Raw genomic sequence first — 22006 nt, forward strand, 5'->3', positions numbered from 1 at the left:
TTAAAAATCTATCTACATCCTACATAATCCATCTATATCCTGGTATGTGACAGAGAGCTTTGACTCTTGAAAGAGCATACCCTGAAAATCTTGTTGGACTCCAAAATGCTACTGGACTTGCACCTAGCTGTTCTACTGCAGTCCATTACAGCTACCCTCTGAAACTATCCTGAACAGAGTCACCAAGTACCATCCACATCACACATGGGATTGAATTAGCCATCTCCCACCCATATCAGAGCTCTCAAAACAACCTGAGGAATAGGACTGAGCAATAGGAGTAGTGAGACCAATGGAGAAGGCCACCACAGCGCTCCCAGACACAATCCTTGATGAAGACTATCCAGAGATACATTCCAGATGACTCCAGCACAGAAGCCTAACAAGGAACCCTCATACGCCACTCGTATGCAAATGGAGATGCTATGAATACACCTCCATTAGAACAAAACTGTAATTAACACCTATAGTGCTATTTTACACAGTGCCCTGCTGTCTCTCACATTTTAAGAAGGGTTACTGTACTACACAAATTGTCTCACTTTTCCATCCAGTTTATTTATTATTTGCATTTATACCCTCCCCAGTTGGGCTCAGGGCAGCTAACAACAAGTAAAATAACAAGTAAAACAACAATGTTAAATTATTACAATAAAATTATTACAATAAAGCATTATTAAAAAACGCTTACAATCTGCCAGGGAATGGCAGATCTTTATGACCAGATTTAACTGAACAAGACAGTTCAGTTTATATATCTTCAAAACAAAAATTAGTTAAATCTAAGGGTCATAAACTTGACACACACGCACCAAATAAAATAAGCCCCATTTCATCCCATTATTTTCAAAGAACACTTCTAAATTTTATCAGCCATGCTTTAATATGTCAGAAAATAACAAAAATACAATGGTAAGGAAATAAAGTTTATAGTATAATGACATATAAATAAAATACATGTGGACAACTAAAAGAGAGAGAAACCATTCTCTGCACCAATATAACTGTCACGTGAAAATAAACTTCATATTTACAATTGAGGCCCTGGATTTCAACATCTTTTTTTATAGCTCCTTTTATGAAAGTCAGTGAAATAAGTAAAGTTTTAATGCAAGGATAAATCACCAGATGGCAAATAGTACAGCAAAGATTGTTTCAGTGCTCAGCTAACACAATAGGTCTTAACCACAAACCACTATGTAAACATTGCAAACCAGATCAAACCAAATGTTCAAAATGAAGCAAGCACAGGAACTTTCTCTAAGTGCACAGAATTGTGGAAATCTACCATAGGCACTATTCACTACAGTATTTGCATCTGTTACCCAAATATACATGTAATATAAATATTAGGTTCCCCCCCCCAAAAAAAAAATTCCATTTGTTGAGTGATAAAAGTGAAATTGACTCAATAAGGGACTTGACTCTAAAGGAAGCCATAGCCCTCAGTATGCAAAAGACCTGAGTATGTGTCCCGCCCAGCCCAGGCGAGGACTACGCAAGGGGGACCCCCCAGCGCCTGCCAGCCGCTCCCGGCCCCCGCTGCCGCCCCGAGAGCCTCCCACGCCTTCCCAAGCCCCCGCGGCGGCCCCCCCTCACCTGGGCTGACGGAGTGCCAACAGCCGCCCGAACGGCGCCTCTCAGCCACCGCGCCCGTCTCCGGGTCCGAGGAGCCCGGCCAGAGGGAGACGTCGAGAAGCAGGAGGGAGAAGCTGAGCCCAGCGCTGGGCGAAGAGGAGGAGAGCCGCCTGACCCGTGGTGGCGAGAGACGCCACACCCCAGCACGCTGCAGAAGTCCGAGACGCCCGAGGCACGCCCAGGCAGCCCAGCCCCGGCGCGCCTCTCCCGGGCATCTGGGGCTTTGAAGGGGGGGAGGAGCCAGAGAGGGGCAGAACCCAGGAGGGGGGTAGACTCAGACGGGGGGATAAAGGGAGGGAAGGAGGAGGTCGGGGAGGAAGCTGGCAAGTGCACAGTGGGGCTGCCTCCTGAGAGAGAGAAAGGAGTCCGTGAACAGCCAGAGGGGAACGGGGGGCCTGAGGTGAAGTAACCTGGCTCCCACCCCTGTTTCTGAGACCTCCGGGGAATGCCCCAGAGTGCCCGGGAGGGGCGACGGCGGCGCCGGGAGACCGGGGGAGGTACCCAGAGCACGACAGTATGGCTGTAATGACAATACATTTTGGAGTCCATAAGAACTGTCCTAAGTCAGAAGCACCTTGATGGCAATTAAGACACACACACAAATGAAATTAATTGGATTTGATACAGACTGTAAGACCTAAGCCAACATTTTAACAGCAGTATTCCGCCACTAAAATACTCTTGCACAATTCTAAATCTTATCGTTGGCCTTCCAATACTGAAAAACAGGGTTGACTGTTTCTGTAATTCAGACTGAATATTTTAATAATGGAAACTGCAAAGAGCAGCCTGCAATGTGCACATTTTAAAGAGAGGGCTACTATTTTTAAGCAAGCTTATTATAATTTTCTATCACAACTGATCATGGATTTCATCATCTCACAAAATGGGTCCTTTTAATGAAAGTTTGTGCCATGATAAATTAGTCTACAATCTCACTAGATTCCTTTTTGTTTATACATTGGTTGCACTAACTGTAAAAACCACAGCCTGTCATGAGAATCAAGTCCTGTATGTCCTCAGGTTTATGTGCTTTCTACCTCCTTTGCCTCACACGGAACTTAGGAACGGGACTTTCTGCTTTCATAAAGTTCAGTCATTGTGGGCAACAAACAAGCCATGGGTAGCACACACATAGTTTCAAAATAAAGTTTGTTGTGAATCAAAAAGTCTCCCTGAGGCACATGAAGGGAGGATGGAAGTGCACAAGGATTTGTAAGCCTCATTCTCCACAATGAACCACAGTTTGTTGCTGATAGATAGCCAGAGGTTACAGGAGACATTCTCTGTCACATATCTCTTAAATCACTATGCTAAAACAGTTCTCATGTGAGGTGGAACGTAAACAGAGCTCTTTCTTCAAATAAAACAGGTATCAGGAGACAAAAATATACATCTGACAAAATGATAGCAAGAGTTAGGGCTAAGTTAGACTAAGCATGAGTAGCAGGGTGCCTAGCTAAAAGAAAAATGGTGTACAAACTTTAAAAATATATTGACCTATAACTCAGCATTACTGCTGTTTTCCAGTTACGCAGTTCAAATGAAGAGCAGTAAAGTATCCTATTAGCATTTTTGTGATCTCTTTCACTACCAATTTCTGCCCACAACATTTCCTGAAATTCTTGTTCCAAGTTTAGCTATCTACACAGAAATATCATCTATAACCTTAGATTCAGATCCCTGAATTTAGAACTATTTAGTGTATTTTTATCCTGGTCTTCTTCCAAGGAGCTCAGGCTGGTGCACACGGATCTTCTCTTCTTCATTACATCCTCACAACTATCCTGAAAGAAAGATTAGGCAGAGAAAAAAATGGCTTGACCAGGGTCACCCAGAAAGTTTCAAGACAAATGGGGAGTGGCAACTAGGCCACATTTCTAATTAGTTTAACAGGAGACCTGAATTTTTAGCACCAATCATATTTTTCTCAGGCAACATTATCCTATATATTGCAATCTGATTCAGGCATTACAAAATAGCAATGAACATTTCCTCGCCCTTGCCCAGAGAAGACCTTGGCAATTCACAGTGTCTTTTCCACACCCCTATGTAACCACCGCCACCTGCCATGCATCTGACATTAGATGGAACAGCTTCCAAACTAATCAGGTGGTGCCTACCTATTGCAGCTTCCAGCAGCTTCAAGTCTCACTCTCTCAAATGAGGGAGAAAAAGAATACAGAAAAGACTACATAGATGTTCATCCATTAAGAAAAGAGAACCGTTATAATTCTGAAGGTCTAAATCCTAAGAAATGTGAATAGGTGATCTTCCACAAAATGGATTTTCCTACCACTTTGCCCTATCTGAAAAGTAAAGTAGGGGGTTCAAGTGGTCAGTCAACAAAAATCACACAACCCTCCCCCCTCCTGCATGAGCAAGAGCAACGTTCAACACCACTAGGGTGTCTTTAGATATAATCCATAATTCCTGATAACTGCAAAAATAAAAATATACTATGTATGAAAAAATACAACCACAACTGTTCTAACTACATAACTGCAAAAACACTTAAAATGAACATACAGAAATCTTGTGCTGATAGCATATACATTTTGAAATAGCTACAACGAAATAGCTACAATATGCCTTCTTCTCAGGTGTTTCTGATTTAGGTTTATTGCGCCATCAATAAAGTTCTGGTGGGTCATTTCTTTGTTACCCTTATAACCTAGCCATTCTCCAAAGAGCTCAGGAAGGTATATACAGGGTTACCACAGGTTATCCTCATAGCAACCTTGTAAGAGAGATGAGGCTGAGAGCATGTGACCATCATAAGCTCACCCAGTAAACTTTATGGCTGAGAAAAGATATATATTCCAACCTCTCCAGTCTTGTTGACTATCGAATTACTAACATATGGCTTTGCAGAAAAGGAAGGTATACTTCAAGTAGCGTTTTACATAGCAATATATACACTACATGAATAATCTGGACTAAAATAACCCAGAACTTCCACAAATAATTTAGAAGCTCAATTAATTTTTATATACAAAAGTTGTCAGATACAGAAACTAGAGAGATGGCTAACTGACAGAACAAACAGTTACTGACAATATTCAGATGCAGATTTTGGCACCGTAACTTCATTTAATTAAAGCTTAGAAAACATTTCCATTTAAACTGATATTGAATTTGTCATAAGATTTATAACGCCTCCAAAATTGTTTACAAAACCTGCTTAAAATAGTCTTATCACTTTATCTCAATTTACATCTGTGCTTCTCATTATGTTCCCTTCTCGTACAGCTACATGCCATGTTTTCTACATATGTGCACCGCCATTTGAACAGCTTAATATTTCAAAAACCTTGTAACTGAAATCTAAACATCATTGTTGAACACTACAATTAAAAACGTATTATTTCAGCAAGGCCAAAAATAGATAATAAAAAGTATTTAAAATTCATGCACAGTTCTGTGAAACTTTTCAAACATTTTGAGGTGGCCCACACAAATATTAATTCAGCCATACAATTCCCATTAAAGGATGTCACATTCATATCATATTTTCCCCCAGGTAAATTAATAAAAAGTGAGACCTCTTAAGCTCATAGAAAATGTATCACATGCTTTGAAGGTGTCAAGATAGATTTTGACAGGGTTTTCAAAAAAAAACTCTTGACAAAGCTCCTCACCAAAGCCTCCTAAGGAAATTGAACAATCATGTGATAAGAGGAAGCATTTACTGGTTATTGTTTGTTCTCCTTTCAACTGTTTACCAGAGGAATGAAATACATAGACAGTTTTCACAGTAAGAAGAGGTAAACGGTGAGCCTCATAAGGATCTGTTCTGTGACCGGTATTTTAAGTTTATTTGTTAGAACCAGGCCCAGCAAGTTCACCCTTCATATATTTCAAACAACTTCAGATTGAAGGAAGGAAGGAAGATTTGCAGTAACCAGGAGGAAGACTGTTTAACAACCCTCAGAGTGGGAAAAGGAAGATTTCTTGCTACAGCAGCTAGGAATTTACCAGTACTTGTAAAATGATGTAGCAGAGGAAGGCTGAGAGCATTTTTGCCCCTGAATGAGATGCGGGCTGATCATCTGTGACTCCTCTGTTACAGTGTGGCCAGAGATGGAAGTCTTTGACATGAGCTGAAGAGCAAGAGCCCAACGGCTTTTGGACTTTAGCTGTTAGTGCATAGAGCTGAGTAAGCCATACTATTCAATAAAATCAGCATGAGCCCAGGATATTGGAGCATCATAGTGTGTATCTTTGTTTAAAGTGTATTTTTGCATTTCTTTTGAGAAGAAAAACGTGAGATATGCTTAAATAAAAATAGATTAATATTTGCTACAAATTTTAATTATTTACTTCTGCATAACAAGGTGGAGCCCATCACCCTAGCCCGTCCTCCATCTTGTTATGCAGAAGTAAATAATTAAGCATTTATATCTCACTTTCTGGCATGTTATTTCAGGTGAAGAGAAGTCTGTCATGACTTTCTCTTCCTTGTTTTACTCCTCATACAAATAGAGCATTAACTGAATGTGCCCACTTTTTGTTCTCCAAAGCTTGTCTCTCTTCCAGTTTAACTGTGATTGCAAGTTGTTCTGTAAGTGGGAGGGCCGTGAAAAAGTTAATTAGATTCTGTTCAATTAAGTTCTCAAGAAAGAGATGCTCTGAATCTGGGTTCAGGTGGAAAGGTGAATCAGGACCCTGAGTCAAGTCACTCTGGTCTCCGGCTTTCGTTGCTCCTGGCTTGAAATTGATGCCCTCCGTCATAGAACCCTCTTTTTCCAAGTGAGGTAGCAGGGGTGTTATAAGGGAATTGACAAAGACCCTGGCTGGAAAAATCCCCTTAGTGTGAAGGAAATCTTTCTGGGATAACAGCAGACTAGGAATCCTGGAACTGCCGAAAGGAAGCATGATAAAATCTGTTGGACTACAGGAGAATGAAGTTAAGTTGCCTGTCCATCAATCCCAACAGAAAAACTTCCAGTTTCATTTGTATAATCATTTTTAAGAGCATTTGCATCCAGAAGCTTTTGGCTTTATCATAAGTCACCACACAATTTAAAATATTCTTTCATGCTGTTCACATTACCAACATTTATTCAAAATATTTTATACATTCTAGCCAACTTATCTGGTGTCATATACCATCAAAACATCTTCATAAAAATTTTCTTTAAGATTAACATTTAATGTGAACTTCAATCCCTTCAGCCATAATGTAGGATCACAAATTGTAACTTCCTGTACTGAAATAACAGGTCAGGAGGAAAACGCAGACAAATGTATTATCAAAGCTTACCAGAAACAAATGCTGTACCACAAACAAGCATACTGGTCATAAGTATACTATAGAACTTGGGAGAAATGGAAGTGAAATCCCATCTATGCAACTATGACCTAGAGTTCTGCTAATTTAAAAAAATTAACAGGCTACATTATTTTATTTACTTTTCAATAGTATAACTGATATAAACATGGTTTATTAATCAATTTGAATGTTCTATTTAGTCAGCACTAAAGAAAAGTAAATTTTACCAACTTAACCATTCTCTTGTGCCAGCAATACTATTGCTGATATTGCTTTTATCCTTCCCGACTGGGAGTTGCATTTTTCCTGGCAAAACATTCATTACCTGCTAAGGATGCACCAAATAGTGGTGCCAGGGAGTTAACAAAGCAGAGTTCTGTCAAAACAAATACTCCAGCTTAAAATCAGAATGTTAAAAAGTCATCTATGAAAAAAGAACCATCAGAGTGTTTACTGCAAATGTGCTCTGTTTAAAGGAACATTCACTGTTCCCTACAACATATGTAGGCCATTCGTTATCTAAGTTTCAGTAAAAGAATACTTTCAGCTAAGGAGAACTCATTGAGACTTGAGCTAGCCAGGCACTGTGGTGGGCTTTTTTCCCTTTGACAGCCTTTCCCTTCCCCCCTAGACCCAGTTCAGGCTCCATCATAGGCCCTCCCAATCCCAGCAGATTTCCCCATCACTGCTGACACACCCAGCCCCCAAGCTACTCATGCAGCCTGTTTCTCCTTGCAGGACATGGCTCAACCATGGCTGCCATTGCCCTGCTGGCTCTCTTCATCTGTGCAGGACAGCAAATGGGACTGCAGGTGAGTTGGGGGGGCATTTCTGTGAAAAGTTTGTACATCTCTACAGGAAACATGTGAAAGTCTTTAATATGAGCATGGGGGACAAAACTAAAATCAAATGCTTGTCAAAACATACCATGATACAGCAACTGATTTCTGATGTAGACATTCCAGAGTATGGTATGTCACCAGTCCTGAACAAGCATTTAATCACATGTGTAAAGACGCAGATCTAGTGTTCAGGACTGTGGAAATGGATATCCTGTCTAGAATTACTTGACTGAGATCAATAGTATAATCCTATGAAGGGTTACTCCAATCTAAACCTACTGAAATCAGTGGATTTAGCATGAAGTAACTGCATAGGATTGCACTGGAGAAGTCAATACACCCAGCCATTTCAGATTTGCTCAGAATGGGATCAGGGTTTAAATAACAGCAGCAATTCTGAATCCACTTAATAAAAAGTTACACTGAAGTCAATTGAGCTTACTTCTAAGTAAATATGATTAGGATTGTGTTGAATTAAAATATAGAATGTTTCTTGTTAAAAAAAACCCTTTAGAAACAAATTTTTCTATCTTCTCATGCAAGTTCAGAAGAATAATTTAGATTTATTATATTGAGAAAAAGATAGACAAGGGAACTAGAAGGATCATTAAGCATCACAAATGTGGCACTTGTTTTGCAAGGAATTATAACAACATACTTGAATTCCAGAAAGCAACCAACATAGCTTAAGTTCATTGACTTAGGAAAACATTCTTTCATGCTGCATAGTTCTAAAATAAATACTTTAGAGAAACAGAGAACAAGTGATTATACCTGGGTTTTCATTTTCTTTCAGATAGAAACTGCTAGAGCAAACATTCCTACTAGTTTACGTTGCCTGGGGTTTTATGAACTTAATAACTGAACTGTCAATCAAGGCCTATATAAATACAGTAGTTGAATGCTTTCTGCTTTAGAAGCACTCTTATTTACAAGAGCAGTCAGCCAAGATTTTGAAATGACTGCATGGTCTGTTTGCTTTGATCTCTTTTTATGCCCTAGTCTCTCAATACCTGTTAGTTTGCTATTTATGATACCTTTGTGTATTTATGCATGAGAAGAACAGCTGCAGAGAGCCAGCACTTCTTACGAAAATCAGTGATTGAGGAGGAAAATGTATCAGATACCGCACAACCATTTTGAAAAACTCAAGATAAAGTCATTGGTTAATGCTGAAGGACTGAAAAATCACAACAATAGAGCTACTAAGTGTTTAACAATATATCTGCTTCACATCTGACCATTCATATACTGTTTAAGGAGTTTCCTGAACATCTCAAACTTTCTCATCTGATTTAATGTACTCAATTACCATCTTGAAGGATACCACAACTCTACCATTGAACAACACATTCTTGGAACAACCACATTTTAGCATTCAGAAACAAAAATACTTTACCATAAAACTCAGAACAGAGAAGAAACTCAAATAATTATTTTTTTAGAATGGAAGGAATATAATTTTTATTTACCAGAAAAACAAACAAACCCATGACTGGGAATCCTTTGTACCACAAAATTATTTGGAGATTCTCTTAGCAAAGACTAGTGGGGCTACAAGTACCGAACTAGGTGAAATCACACAAAGTCAATTGAATAAAGAACAAAGAAAACAATACCCAGGGTACAAAAGGACCATAAAACTAGTTCTCAAGGGGGTTTCTTTATGTGGAATAGTTCTCCCTTCCCCACAAATAAACCACATGGATGACAGCTTCTGAATTTGGTAGGACTTTCAAAAACAATTTACAATACCCTGTTCACATATTACAGTGAATGTATGTACATCCCAGCATATGGTTTGTAAGAGCCAATCTACATTCCTTTCAAAAATGAAAATACAAACCAGTATGTGGATAAATGTGGGATTTAAGTTTGGCTGTACATGTACTGAGTGTAACACAAGTGTTATTCAACAGACACAATCAAATGTATACTGTACAGATTGCATGTACATTCAGTCACTTGTGAACAGGGCTAATACAACTGGGGGAAATGAGTGTTAGGAGTTAAGCATCTAAAATAGCTCTTCAGGTTCTAGTTAATGCATTGTTTGTACAAAGAGCACATCAGCATTAGTATCTTAACTGCATTACATCAAGGGTACTGCATGATGGAACTATTAACATATGTTCATTAAACTAGGCGTCTACCTGTACCACACACAAAAATCTCTATTTCTAAGCCCTCAAGGTAGCCCATAAGACGACACTATCACTGGCTTGCATCCAAACTGCAGAACAGAAACAAAAAGTCTCTCATACTGTTTACTATTCAGAATAGTTACCTAATTCCTGCCCTTGCATGAAATGCTATCAGGGCTTGGAATATACTAAAATATCCAAAACCAAATCCAAATACCTTTATTGGCATAGAAATAAAAAGTACAGCATAGCAAATTTACATGGAGTTTCACCTATAAAAAGCAGTCAACCATCAAGAAGAGAAGCTAGTCTTTTGCTCCCTGATTGTTATGGCAGCCAAAAGGTACTTTGCAACCAGGCTTTGTGATATGGGAACATTGGTCAGATAGCAGAAAAAAAAACTAACTTCGCTTCAGCTAATCCATAAAAATTAGACAGAACAGGTTTGATTATGCAGTCCCACACTTCCCCATAAAAATCACAATAAAGTAAAACACGGGCGATCGTTTCAAGGTGCCTTCCATTACATGAGCAGACTCTATCCTGATAAGGGATGTTGGGAAACCTCCCAGACAGTACCGCTGAGGGTAGAACATTGAGTCTTGCTAACATAAAAGAGCGTAACTGGGGTGAAGTAATCTGGGAAAGGTAGGCAGCAGGCAGCCCATGATCTGGGAAGATATCAAATGCTAAAGGGGAACAAGTATTATGTTCAGAAGAACAAAGGGACTGTTTCTCAATATCTAAGATCCTCTGTTTCAGGATTCTGAATGCCTGTGTTTCACTTAGTATACAGAGGTTGTCCAAGGGTACACCTATGGAATGTATTTTCTTCTAGATCTGACTATACCAAGTGGAAACGAAGGAATCCGCTGGCATCATATGGATATAACTAGCAGGGTCTGCCCTAAAGTGTAGGCGTAGCCAAAACTTTATAGTTCGTAGCCATGCCCTGGTCTCAATCAAATAGGTTCCAGTCTCTAGGCACATTGCAGCATAGCTGACACAGTTGGGGACCCTTAAAATAAGGCATAAAAATGCTGCCTGAATTCGCTCAAGTTGGAAATTGAGGGCGCAAACCCAAATAGGGATCCCATATAACAACTGAGAAACTGTTTTAGCATTAAAAACACAAATAGCAGTTGGGACAAACTGGTTGCCATTCTTGTAAAAAAAGCTAACCACTGCAGACAAACTACAAATGTTATACAGTTGCAGGCTCATTAGAAAACAAATCCCTAACAAAAACAGCAGCATAATACTTTTTATCCAGACTAACCCAAACACCACAGGCTTTGAGGTTCTTCAAGATACTGCAGTGTAAACCATGGAGGGGAGGGAAAATATTCTGAGGCACAGCGGAAAGTCTCATTCCAAGAAGTCTTAAAATGAACATATATAATACAGTTCTCACTGCTCAAATGTCTATCAATGTCCTTGCACAGTAACTTTTATATGCATATGAAAATTAGAGGTTCATAAATAAAAGCTGAATATTTATTTCTTTGCAACCATTTGTGTTCTTTCCATTATAGCAGTAGAATCTACTCTACCAGTGATCAATGCCATTCCTCAATGCCATTCCTTAGCAGGGAGGACTACTGAGTAATTAGCAATGGAAAAGGTAGTCCCCTGTGCAAGCACCAATCATTTCCAATTCTGGGGTGATGTTGCGTTCACATTTTCACGGCAGACTTTTTATGGGGTGGTTTGCCATTGCCTTCCCCAGTCATCTACACTTCCCCCCCAGCAATCTGGGGACTCATTTTACTGACCTTGGAAGGATGGAAGGCTGAGTCAACCTGGAGACAGCTACCTGAACCCAGCTTCCACCAGGATCGAACTTAGGTCGTGAGCAGAGTTTAGGACTGCAGTACTGCAGCTTTACCACTCTGTGCCATGGGGCTCTTAATTAGCAGTGCTATGGATCAACTAAATTCATGAACATCAGAATTTTGTTTCAAATTAGTACCACCCACAGCAGAGAAGGAACATACCTTCCATTATAACTGTCTTAAATTCAATTTCATAAACTTTTGAAAGAAAATTAGACTACTATTAATATCCAGCTTTTAAAAAATAGAGAAAAAATAAGGCAGACCAGACAAATATAAAGTTGGAAATAAAAAACTGGCTGTGGTTAAAGGCATGCAGCTACATAACAGGTGGCTGCGCTCTAGAGAATTTTTACTGCCGAGAGGAATACAATTCAAGCCCATGCCAGACCACTCTTCCTGGTCAGTACCAAGGCTTAGTGGAAATTCAGTGAAGTACAAACTCAACATGCCAGTAAATGAACAATCATTACTCATCTTCCAAAAGCACTAAACAGACAATAAGCACATTTCAGGACAGTGTAAGTAAATCCTGTTGGTACAGATGTTCAATAGTTCTGGCAATTTTCTCCATCCTTATTCTTTAATAACTATTGACAGTCCAAAAGCACATGTAATTACTTGCATTTTACAAACTCCATTCCACAAACATCACTAAAGTATTGCTCTTGACATGTCACACAGGAACCAGCCTCGATTTTCCACTGAGTATACACTGAACAAAGAGTCATAACTAACCACAAATCTTCGACAAGCTATGAAACGAATGTCTTCATGTTTACTTTTTTTACAACTAATGACTAAATGTGTGAAAAGAATTTATGTTAAAACACAAAAGAAGAGACACAAATAAAAAGAAACCAAAATTCATCAACAGGATCCAACATGATGTGAAAGGGCTTAGGCAGGCAGACCATAACTTCCTTTTCTCTTCTGCACACACCCACACACAGTAGGCCAGTATGCCTCCCTCAAATGCTGACCCTAGGGAACAGTGACCTCCAAAGAGCAGCATTTCAAGATGCAGTGAGGGGAAGGAGAGAAAGTTGCAGAAATCCTTAGTCCTTCAAAATCTCTCTTCTGGATCCAAGCCTGTTTTTATGTCACATTATTTTAAACTGCATTTTCAAAGATTTTTCACCAACTGGATAGGGGCAAAAGAGTATTATTTTTGAAAACAAAATATCCCAGGCAACCTCTCTCAGGTTTACTGAGGGGCTGTGGATAATAAAATGACGGGGAGGGGGGCAGCTAGACTGAAACTGGAGTAAGTATTGGGACAAATCTGATAAAACAAGGGCAAAAGCTCATTTTAAAATCTACTCTGTGCGAGCAAAGAAAAATACTTTTCTGCCACCATTGTGTCTGCAGAGTATGCCTACAGAGCTGTTCAGACTGGTCAGAGGCCAACTTGGATTTGGTTTGCAAAAGAAGGTGGACTGCTTAGTTGTAACTGTTTTGTTCACTCTCTCGGCTTGACTTCGCGAACGAAGATTTAAGAAGGGTGCAGTAGTCCACGTCTGCTGCAGGCTCGCTGGTGGCTGACAAGACCAATGCGGGACAGGCAGGTCCGGCCACAGTGGCTGCAGGGAAAAGTCTGATTTGGGGTTGGTGCTGTAGCAGTGCAATTCTTCCTCAATCTCCTTTTGTCCTCAAGACCAGCTATGCGTGCGTTCTCAAAGGAAGAGACAGCCTGGTGGATGGTGTGCCTCCATGCTTTGCGATCTGAGGCTAGGTCAGACCACTGGTGATGGTTGATGCGACAGGTGCCAAGGGATTTCTTCAAGGAGTCCTTGTACCTCTTCTTTGGTGCCCCTCTATTTCGATGGCCGGTGGAAAGTTCGCCATACAGAGCAATCTTGGGAAGGCGGTGGTTTTCCATCCTAGAAATATGCCCTGCCCAGCGCAGCTGCGACTTCAACAGCAGTGTTTCGATGCTTGTAACCTCCGCCCTCTTGAGGACTTCAGTGTTGGTCACAAAGTCACTCCAGTGGATGTTGAGGATGGTGCGAAGGCAGCGCTGATGAAAGCGCTCAAGGAGTCGCAGGTGATGACGGTATAAAACCCACGATTCGGAGCCGTAGATGAGGGTTGTCATCACAACCGCTTTGTAAACATTGATCTTTGTGCCTTTTTTCAGATGCTTGTTGCTCCACACTCTTTTGTGCAGTCGGCCAAATGCACGGTTTGCCTTTGCCAGCCTGTTGTCAATCTCCTTGTCAATCTTGGCATCTGAGGAGATGATGCACCCCAGGTAGCTGAACTGCTGGACTGTCTTCAGAACTGATTCATCCACAGTGATGCAGGGAGGGTGATAATCTTCCTGGGGTGCAGGCTGGTGGAGAACTTCTGTCTTCTTCAGACTAACTTCTAGGCCGAATAGCTTGGCAGCCTCTGCAAAGCAGGACGTCATATGCTGCAGAGCTGATACCGAGTGGGAGACGAGTGCAGCATCATCAGCAAATAGTAGCTCTCGGATGAGTTTTTCCATTGTCTTGGAGTGAGCCTTTAGTCGCCTCAGGTTGAACAGGCTGCCATCGGTGCGATAGCGGATGTAGACACCATCGTCATCATCTAGATCTACTGCGTCTCTTTGAAGCATCATGCTAAAGAAGATCGTAAAGAGAGTTGGCGCAAGAACGCAGCCTTGCTTTACACCTGTGCCTATTGGGAAGGGCTCCGAGAGGTCGTTTTGTTTTGTTCAGCACACTGTAGATATAATCTCTTGCATCCATAATGACATTGACTCTGTACTAGCAGTGAAAGTGTCAGAGGGTGCAAGGGTACTACTGACTTGTACAGTTGTTATAATTTCCAGTGTATTCAGTTGAAAGACATGGATAGGAGAACCCTAACGGGAGTGGGCTGAAGAGACCATATCACTCCAGTCCCGGCTCCCAATCTGTTTCCAGGCACAATTCAAGGTGATGGTGTTGGGGCAAGCATACCTGAAGGACTGCCTACTCTCATACAAACCTACCTCACTTCCGAGGTTATCTTCTAAGGGCCTGCTTTAGATGCCACTGCCACCTTTCTGAGATTAGGTGCATGGCAATCTCAAAGAAGGCTGTCACAACACTAACTTTGAAACTCTCTTCCCATGGGTATTAGTCTGTCCTCGTCTGTCACTGTCTTCCACCTGAAGGTAAAGACTTCTTGGTTTTGTCTGGCATTCCTCAGATCCCTCCTTCCTTCCTCAAGTCTGTATTACTTTTTGGGGGCTCTTAAAATATATTTTAGAGTTGATTTAAACTGTTTTTATAGTTATTTTTATGAATGTTACTTCAACATTTATGAACATTTTTAGAATGTTGCTTTAAGTTAAATGCTTGGTTACCCTCACAGGCAAAAATATAAGCATGCAATTTTTGTAAATAAACAAGTGAAATCTAAGGTATAAGTTTTCATAAGTCAAAGCTTATCACATTCAAAGGAAAATGCATCAACCATGCATTTGATGGTAATGAAATAGTTAATCTTTCTATCCTGGTTCTCAATGGTCTACCCCTTGCAACTGTAAAGGAAAGAAAGTATACTAATTACTAATAAATATCTTTGCTTCATTCCAGATTTTGCACTGGTTCAAGAATCTAGAAATGTATTTGTAACAAAATGTTTTTGAAAATATTCTGGAATGTGGATTTGAAAAAGAAAAAGAACATAGAAGTCATGCTGGATCAGGCAAGTGGCTCAGTTGCCCCTCAAACACCAAGAATATAGAGCATCACTGCCCGATAAATAGTGTTCCATCAGTGGCTAACAGCCACTCACTGACCTCTGCTCCATATGTTTATCCAATCCCCTCTTGAAGCTGTCTATGCTTGTAGCCACCACCACTTCCTGTGGCAGGGAATGCCACATGTTAATTACTCTTTCAAATCAGAAATGTTTTTACTAGCAATGTTTACCTCACAAAAGCAAGAATGAACTGTTAGCCAAAATTAACTGGAATTTATGTCATTCCTTAAAGGGGAACAACCCACAAGTACTTTCAGGGGATATCACATTTTCCCCTCCCCCTTTTTCCTCGCTTTCCTGAAAGCCCCCATAGCTTCTCCTCTTTTCCTGCATACCTCTCTTCTTCTCACCCACCAGCCAACCTGCTTCTTTATCCTCAGCTTTTATTTTTTTCATCCCACTGGTACCCTTTTACCCAGGAAAACTTTGGCCCCACTGGATGGTGCCAACTGCTGGGCCGGGCCCAGTAACATAGTGCTGGCAGATCCATGCACTTTCCCACAGTTTTTCCTCTTTTTCTCCTCATGGCAACCCCCATATCCTTAACTTCGTACTTCTTGCTTACTTCTCCCCATCCCGCCTATCAGCAACCTAACTTTATCCGCCCATCTTCAGCAATATTTACTTCATTTATACCCCAGCTTTCTCTACAATAGGGGCCCGAAGAGCTCAATCAGGAGCATCAAACTAATTTGTTATGAGGGACAGATCTGATGTAAATGAGACCTTGTCAGGTTGGGCATGTTGAGCCGGGCCATATGTGTACCTATTTAAGATTAGATAGCAGGGATATAAATTTTATAAAGAACACAAACACAATTAAAGATTTTTTAAAAATTTAAAACATGCTTAAAACATTAGCACTCATTGGTCTTAAAGGTGCTTTCTTTGTATTTCTCCCATGGGATCTAGGGAACTGAGGAAAGGAAGCTCTGGCTCTTTCCTGTCTTCCCAAGGGGACCAGGAGGGGGAGGAGCCGCAGCCAATAGAAGAAAGAGAGGCTTGGCTCAGTAGCTCTGCTGTGCAATTGTGATAGCCAGGTAAAGCAAGCTTTTCCTTCCCCTCATCTTCCTTCCAAAGGGATGAGCCTCAGCCAATGGAGAAAATAGAGGGTTTGCTCTGTAGCTCCTGTGCAATTGAGCAAGCCTGGCAAAGCAAGCTGTTACACAGAAGGAAGCAGAAGAGAGGGAGAAGGAAGCAGATGATAGCCAGTTGGTCTGGGGCCTGATTCAGCCCCCAGGCCAGATGTTTGACACCCCTGGCTTACATAATTCTCATCTTCTCCATTTTATCCTCACAACAACCCTGTGAGTTACATTACGCTGAGTGTGACTGCCCCAAAGTCACTCAAAAGAGTAGGAATTCAAACCTGAGTATCCCAGATTCTAATCTGAAACTCTAACCACTACACCGTACTTGCTCTTATGAGGTTGCTGCTGTTGAACAGCGTACACAGCCAGGCCTGGGCGAGAAATTCAACTTCTGCAGTAGAAAGTCAACTGGTGCTTGCTGCCAGGCCTGTGCCCTGAAGCCCATCCTCAAAGGCCAAAACAGCCCTGGAAAGGGCCCTGACCCCTCCCCCATAACTTTTACTGTCAGAAACCAAGATTTGAAGACTGGCAATACTGCTGTGGTTGCTTAGGAACCGCAACTGAAAGCATTTGTTTCCATCTATAGGCATGGTTTCTATCATTTTAGAAGGTGTAAAATTCCCAATGTATTTTTTTTTCTTTTTAGATTTCATTTCCCCCCAAAAAATCTGGGGCTTATCCTCAAGTTTGTAAGAACATCTGTCTTGTCTGACCATGACCCCATTCTCTAGTAAGCATCCACAGATGCTGAGAATCAAACATGATGTCCAGACACATTTATGTGGGCAATCTAAATTTATACGAAAGATCTAAAATATGTTTGATTATTCAGTACATTCCATCAAATGAAATAGAAAGCATTACAACCTGCAAATGGACAAAATCAACAAGTGCCTGTACACATGCTTTCTCTACTGTGGGTTTCACCTTGTGGAATGGTCTGCCAAGAAGGTCAGGAAAGTTCCCACACTCCTGTCCTTCCACAAACTATTCAAGACCATTTTTCTGCACAGATAATAAAGTTGCACAGTATAAAATGCTTCTCAAACTTACTTGGATAAATGATTAAGCCAGGATTAAATGGTTAAATCTGGCTACTTGATCACAGAGTGCTTGCTCCAGGGTCTCAGTTTGGAGACAGGAACAGACCAAGGCAGGTCAGCCTTGATAGCACTGTTCATCAGAGAAGGATGGAAAGCATGTGAAATAACCTTAGCATAAGTATACTGTCTATGAGGAAAATAAAACACCCCACAAATCTATCTACAAACAGCACAAGTATTCTTGACTGAAACTAACAAGTAAATACAATATAAGTTGGTTCTATGGTAGTTAGGGAAGATATTCTTCATTTTGTGTCACCCTCCTCAAAATCTTCAGCCCTGGATATACAAATAAGAAATGTATTGGAATTATCCAAAAAATAATATGAAACAAGCCACATAAGACTGAATGAGGATTCCTCCACCACCAGTCTAGGGCAGGGGTGGCAAACGGTAGCTCTCCAGATGTTTTTTGCTCACAATTCCCATCAGCCCCAGCCAGCATGGCTGATGGGAGTTGTAGGCAAAAACATCTGGAGAGCTACCGTTGGCCACCCCTGGTCTAGGGGATCAGGCTTCCTATTCATACTTATGACACCTCATATGGCCATTTTTGAAAGAAATCTATGGTTGCCAGTTAAGGCAAGAGGGCATGAAAGGTACACCATTTATGAAAAGGTTCCTTCCTTCAGTCTTCCCAATTTGAAAACGCTGGTTCATTTAAAATGATCCAGAAAGTTACATAAAATGTAGTTGACTGTAATCCAAACACAAGAACATATATATTGGCAACAAAGGATGTCTTAAGGAAAGGCAAATTTCATGTAGCTGGTCTAAATAGGCAGGGATTATTCTGATACAAAATCATGCATCAAGAGAGACATCTAGTGGAGTTTATTACAAAAGTGACTCAGTTGCTTAAATAGATAAACAAAGTTTGGCAGCTTTTCCCAAGCAGAGATCCTTGTTACAACTTTAAAATAAAAGAACAGCTACAAAATGCAATTCTTACATTGCAAAAATGTAAATGCAAGGCTCACACATACTATTCATTCCTCAAGAACCCATGCACTGAAAACCAGGGACAGTTAAGGTAATGAGGCATGTACGATACAGGGGGGACAACAGCATGGGAGATATTAACCCTTTCACTTATCATCTATTCTGGTTGGCCATTGGTAAACAGAAAGTAAAATCACTTCAGCGCAGGTATATATGATTAAAAACAACAAAATTCAGTAATGGCATCAGGGTCAGCAGCAACTCCACACAATATTATGTATTCTAACGCAATGGCAAACCTGTAAAAAGTCTGCCATGAAAACATCATGATGCAATGTCACCCCAGAGTTGGAAACAACTGGTGCTTGCACAGGGGACTACCTTTACCTTTAATGTATTGTAATGTTAATTTGTATTAGACAGACTGACTTTTAAATTATTTTTGTACAGATTTTAGACCCTTTCAGAATGTTCTTTTGTCTTGTTGGCATGTTTTATCTATTTGTTTTATCTTTTCTCATGTTGGCATGTTTTATCTATTTGTATGCATGTGTATGTACATCTATTTTTTTCCTCTTTTCTCTCCTTTAATGCCAATAAAGGTAACTGAACTGTAATATTATGTATTCTAACAGTCAACTGTGGCCCCATCAGTGAACACTTAAATCAGTGGACAGAAGGGAGATTTTTCTCCAGACTTGGGGGACTCTCCCAGATTTTTTAGCTAGCTCAATATGTGTAGTTATTTTGTGGGTATGCAAGAAAATATTTTTAAAATGGAATGTTAATTTTAAAAGGCATTCTGTTAAACAGCTTCTGCCTGAAATGTTTGACTACTATCATAGTTATGTAAAACCTCACCCCCTAACATTTGTGGTTGGCTCTGCCTCCCACAGCAGCCATTTTGTGGTTAGTTCTACTTCTTGCCACAGCCACTTTGTGGTTACACTCATCATCCTATCTCAGAATTCCAAAGGCAGCCACAGACTTAAAAAGCTTAATGACTCAGGGTCTACACTGCATTAAAAAAAATAATGTTGCTTCGAATAGATCCTTTTCCCTGGGACTGGATTTGAAACAAGTTTAGAAATACTTTGGTAACTTCATGTTTCATACCCATCCATACAAGCAAGTAAAAATTTTCAGATTGTTCCTGCCATGATTGTATTTTACACAGATACTTCTTATATCAAAAGGAGCTTACCTATTTTTTTTCGAGTTCTCATCCTTCCCTCTCTTAACTCCAAATATTCTTGTAATTAATGTGCTAAAAAGGAGTGTAGATGAATTTCTCACCTAATGTGTCAAGCAACAAAAAGATTGATTAACATTCTATATACTACATTGTTACTATATACTATTGTTACTATACCATTGTTACTATATACTATTGTTACTATATATACATTCTATATACTACATTGTTACTAAAGGTGTAATTAAATAGAGGATGTAAAAAAGGAAGGGATTTCTACATGGCTAATTAAGGAAAGCCTGTTTATATAAAATGTAAGTTAATTACAGCATAACTTTATTTAAAAGTCTAAGAGGGTAGTACAAAAGATAAGGATAATCTGTGATATGGATTTATGGAGAATTGAAATTTATGGCTTGCATAAAGAAAAGGTTTCTCATATATAAAGTATTAAGCAAGTAAGTCCTTAAATTTATGGACAGGACACATGGAAAAGATATAGTTTAAGATCTTCTGTAAATAAATCCTAAGGGACATTGACCTACATTACAAATACTTGGATATGGCTCATAGAAGTTCAACACACATCTTTCAAGCTGTGAAAATTGAATTAAATTAACATGCATCCATTACTGATTAAAGATGTACAAATTCCAGAACTACTTTTGGTGAATGTGTATATATATATGTGTGTGTGTGTGTGTGTTTGTGTGTGATATTTTAGTGTGTGAAATTTCACATATCATGCTGAAATATTTGATGCCAAGAATGAACCAGAGAAATTGTTAACAACTTTAAACATCTATTGTTATTTCTGTTCCAAAGACTGGAATTTAAAAATTGCTAATTGTTCTGATACCCAAGAAATGTTTTACCTATTTTCTTTTTATTGAACTTTTAAAGTCCGATGACTAAAAGCTGGTTCCCATGTCAGCTTCATTATTCCTTTAACTCAGATAAGTGTTCAGCCTTCATTGTTGGAAACCAAATAAAAATCAAAACCAAATAAAAAGTTAAGTCTGTGCAACAGAACACCAAGAGCCAAATGTCAGTGCTCCTGTAGAATGTTCTATAGTGTTTCCAGCATTCAAGCATGCTGTCCACTGAGCATACATTTCATATACGTCATTAAAAAGAATTCATAAAAACTTCAATCAAGTATTATAATGTTATTGAGAAACATAATCAATGCTCTGGTTACCATCATTAACATGTGGCTTTTCACCTTAATACACTGAAAGTTAATCATCAACTTACAGCCCAGACAGAAGAAGTAAAACCTAATATTGCTGCTTGCATTCCATCTGCCACATAAGGAATGATATTTTCTCCTAAATGGGTATCCTTGAACAAAGCTCTTAAGATATTTAAAGCATGAACCTGGAAAGAAAAATAGTAAATACAGGCTCATTAGTTTTGTTGGAAATAAATACTAGAACGGTGGTAGAATACCAAGCCCCAATCACAAGTGTATTTCATTTAGCATTGAAGCTAAGTAAGTAATTGAGTGCCTGGAAACTTCTGGACAAAGAAAGTTTGGAAGAAGAAGAAATTTAAAAAAGGAACCAACATCAGGCTAGATTTCTCAATGATCTATGAACACACAAATACACACACTCTCTAATATCCAACAGTTCATGGGTGATTTTACTTTTTCTAGAATATATGTGTAGCAGGGAAAGTCCTGTGTTGTCCAATTAATAGTAAATCATACTCACAAACGAGGTCTGAGGCAAGGTCAGGAAAACAGCTTCTTTATTTAACGTGCATAAGCGCTCTACACACGGGCTCCAGACCCGAGGGTCTGAGCAAATGCCTGCAGCTACGTGCCCTCTTTTATAGGGCGTCTCTACCTCAACTCCTGGGAGGACGCCTACGTCATACTTTAACCACAATCTGGGTTGTTTTTCAGCTCTCTGGGCCCCTCTTGGAGCCCCTCTTGTGCCAGTCTACCAGCTCCCTGGCCCTTTGTCAGGGCTCCTATTTGTCCCCTGTTTCCCCACACGGAACTATTACACACCACATTCCTATTGCTACACTGCTTTTTGCTAGCGCCTAATGAAGTTCCCTTTTACGCTTTCTACTGGCGCTTCTGTGCTTTCCACTCCGAAAGGGCAATGACCTTTTGTAGTTCCCTTTTTCTCAGCCAGCAAAAGTCTTTTGCTTAAAGCTGTTACAGATAATTATTGCCTAAAAGCACTGT

The 22006-nt window shown here is 39.9% G+C and overlaps 1 protein-coding gene across 3 annotated transcripts in view; it reads right to left on the minus strand.

Moving 5' to 3' along the window:
- Positions 1 to 22006, minus strand: part of THADA (THADA armadillo repeat containing) — a 313338-nt gene that overhangs the window by 198685 nt on the left and 92647 nt on the right. For all 3 annotated transcript variants that reach the window (XM_060247508.1, XM_060247518.1, XM_060247527.1), the window contains exons 25-26: positions 21061 to 21183; positions 19813 to 19904 (exon numbers count right to left, since the gene is read on the minus strand). In XM_060247508.1, the coding sequence (XP_060103491.1) occupies positions 19813 to 19904; positions 21061 to 21183 (215 nt within the window). The remainder of the gene's footprint in view (positions 1 to 19812; positions 19905 to 21060; positions 21184 to 22006) is intronic.

This window comes from Heteronotia binoei, chromosome 1 (assembly GCF_032191835.1).
Source record: "Heteronotia binoei isolate CCM8104 ecotype False Entrance Well chromosome 1, APGP_CSIRO_Hbin_v1, whole genome shotgun sequence".
Lineage (NCBI taxonomy): Eukaryota > Metazoa > Chordata > Lepidosauria > Squamata > Gekkonidae > Heteronotia > Heteronotia binoei.